Raw genomic sequence first — 1,825 nt, forward strand, 5'->3', positions numbered from 1 at the left:
GCCAGGGCTGGGAACCCCTCCGGGTTCCGGGCTGCTGGGGGGGCGGGGGGGGCTGTGGTGTCTCCCCCTGGGGTCTGGGGCTGCCGCTGAGGCCGGGACCCCCACGCAGGTTCGACAGCAACGCCTCAGCCAGCTCCTCTAGCGGGGACAGGGACAGCGACCGCGGCGAGAAGAAACCGGCCAAGAAGGCCAAGGTGGCCAAGGACCGCAAGCCCCGCAAGAAGCAGCTGGAGGTGAGACCCCAGCCCCCTGCCGTGAGCCCCCAGCCCCAAGGCCTCTGGTGAGCAGGGCATCTGAGGGCTCCCCCTTGTCCTCTTGGCTCCCCCCTCCCAGAGCAAGAAGGGGAAGGACCCCAACGCGCCCAAGCGGCCCATGTCGGCCTACATGCTGTGGCTGAACGCCAGCCGGGAGAGGATCAAGTCAGACCATCCCGGCATCAGCATCACCGACCTGTCCAAGAAGGCTGGGGAGCTCTGGAAAGCCATGTCCAAGGAGAAGAAAGAGGTGGGGGACGGGTCTGCTCTGCCAGGGGTGGAGCTGGGGGGCTCCCATGGGGTCTGGAGATCCCCCAGTCCTGTAGGTGGGGGCTTGGGAAAGGAGCATGAGGATGGGAAGAGGACATTTGTGGGTGGGTGAGTGGTGGGGCCAGCGTGGCTTGACCTGGGGTGGTGGGATCATGGTGAGGGATGTGGTGGGGACATGGTGGGGATGTGGTGAAGAAGGTTGGGAGCGTGGTGAGGATGTGGTGGGGATGCAGTGGTGGGGATGCAGTGAGGGATGTGGTGGTGGGGATGCGGTGGTGGGGATGCAGTGAGGGATATGGTGGTGGGGATGTGGTGGGCTCTGCTGGAGGAGCAGTGCAGAGGAGGCCCCTCTGAGCTGGTGTCCCCGCAGGAGTGGGACCGCAAGGCAGAGGACGCCCGGAGGGACTACGAGAAGGCCATGAAGGAGTACAGCGGGGGGAGCAGGTCCGAGAGCTCCCGGGGGTGAGAGCCTGGGGGGCTGCACCTGGAACCAGGTGGTTCCCAGCCCCCCACCCCTAAACTGGGCGGTTCCTGCCCCCCAACCCTAAACCGGGCAGTTCCTGACCCTCCTGGAGCTGCCCAGGGTGGGGTGAGGGCCCCTGGCTGGGGTCTCAGGTGGGTAACGTGTGCCCCCTGCCCACGCAGGGAGAGGTCAAAGAAGAAGAAGAAGAAGCAGGAGAAGCAGGCGAAGGGGAAGGGGGAGAAGAAGGGCCCCTCCAAGCCCGTGTCCTCCAGCAAGTCCCTGGCCAAGAGCGGCAACGAGAGCTTCAAGAGCAAAGAGTTTGTCTCCAGCGACGAGAGCTCCTCGGCTGAGAGCAAGAAGGAGGTAGGGGAGGGGGCGCTGGAGGGTCCCCCCTGCCCTGCCATCATCCCCTCCCACTCTGCCCTGGTCTCCTCCCGCAGGACTCGGAGGACGAGGGGGGCGCCGGATCGGCCCCCACAGGATGAGCCCCTCCCCAGCCAGCCCCAGGCCTGTTCCCAGGTGGGGCTGAGAGGGGTGACCCCTGACACCCCAGGAAGTGGGGCAGGGACCTCCGGCCCCCCCAGCCCAGCCCTCAGCGCCGGGCGGGTGAGTGGGACCCCGTGGGGGGGCCCTGGGTGCTTTCCCCCCCAGCCCCATTTTGCATCAATTTATTTTTTTTACACACTCGGGTTTGGTTCCGTCTCTTTTTCTGTCGGTTTTTGTATTCCGGGTCTGTTCCCCTGGCAACCGGTGCTGAATAAAAACCCGCCCAGGGCCTGAGTGTGGGTGTGCGGGGGGGTCGGGGAGGGGGCGGCTCCCCCTTTCCTCCCCTGCTCTC

At 66.1% G+C, this 1,825-nt stretch overlaps 1 protein-coding gene across 1 annotated transcript in view; it reads left to right on the forward strand.

The window, feature by feature from the left end:
• Positions 1-1,472, forward strand: part of SSRP1 (structure specific recognition protein 1) — a gene marked incomplete at its 5' end in the record, with an annotated part of 7,748 nt that extends 6,276 nt beyond the window's left edge. Inside the window, 5 exons of the mRNA XM_010004632.1 lie at positions 110-233; positions 334-504; positions 895-986; positions 1,170-1,350; positions 1,428-1,472. Of these exons, the coding sequence (XP_010002934.1) occupies positions 110-233; positions 334-504; positions 895-986; positions 1,170-1,350; positions 1,428-1,472 (613 nt within the window). The remainder of the gene's footprint in view (positions 1-109; positions 234-333; positions 505-894; positions 987-1,169; positions 1,351-1,427) is intronic.
• Between the last annotated feature and the right edge of the window lie 353 nt (positions 1,473-1,825).

The sequence above is a fragment of the Chaetura pelagica genome, unplaced genomic scaffold, assembly GCF_000747805.2.
Source record: "Chaetura pelagica isolate M959 unplaced genomic scaffold, ChaPel_1.0 scaffold1629, whole genome shotgun sequence".
NCBI lineage: Eukaryota > Metazoa > Chordata > Aves > Apodiformes > Apodidae > Chaetura > Chaetura pelagica.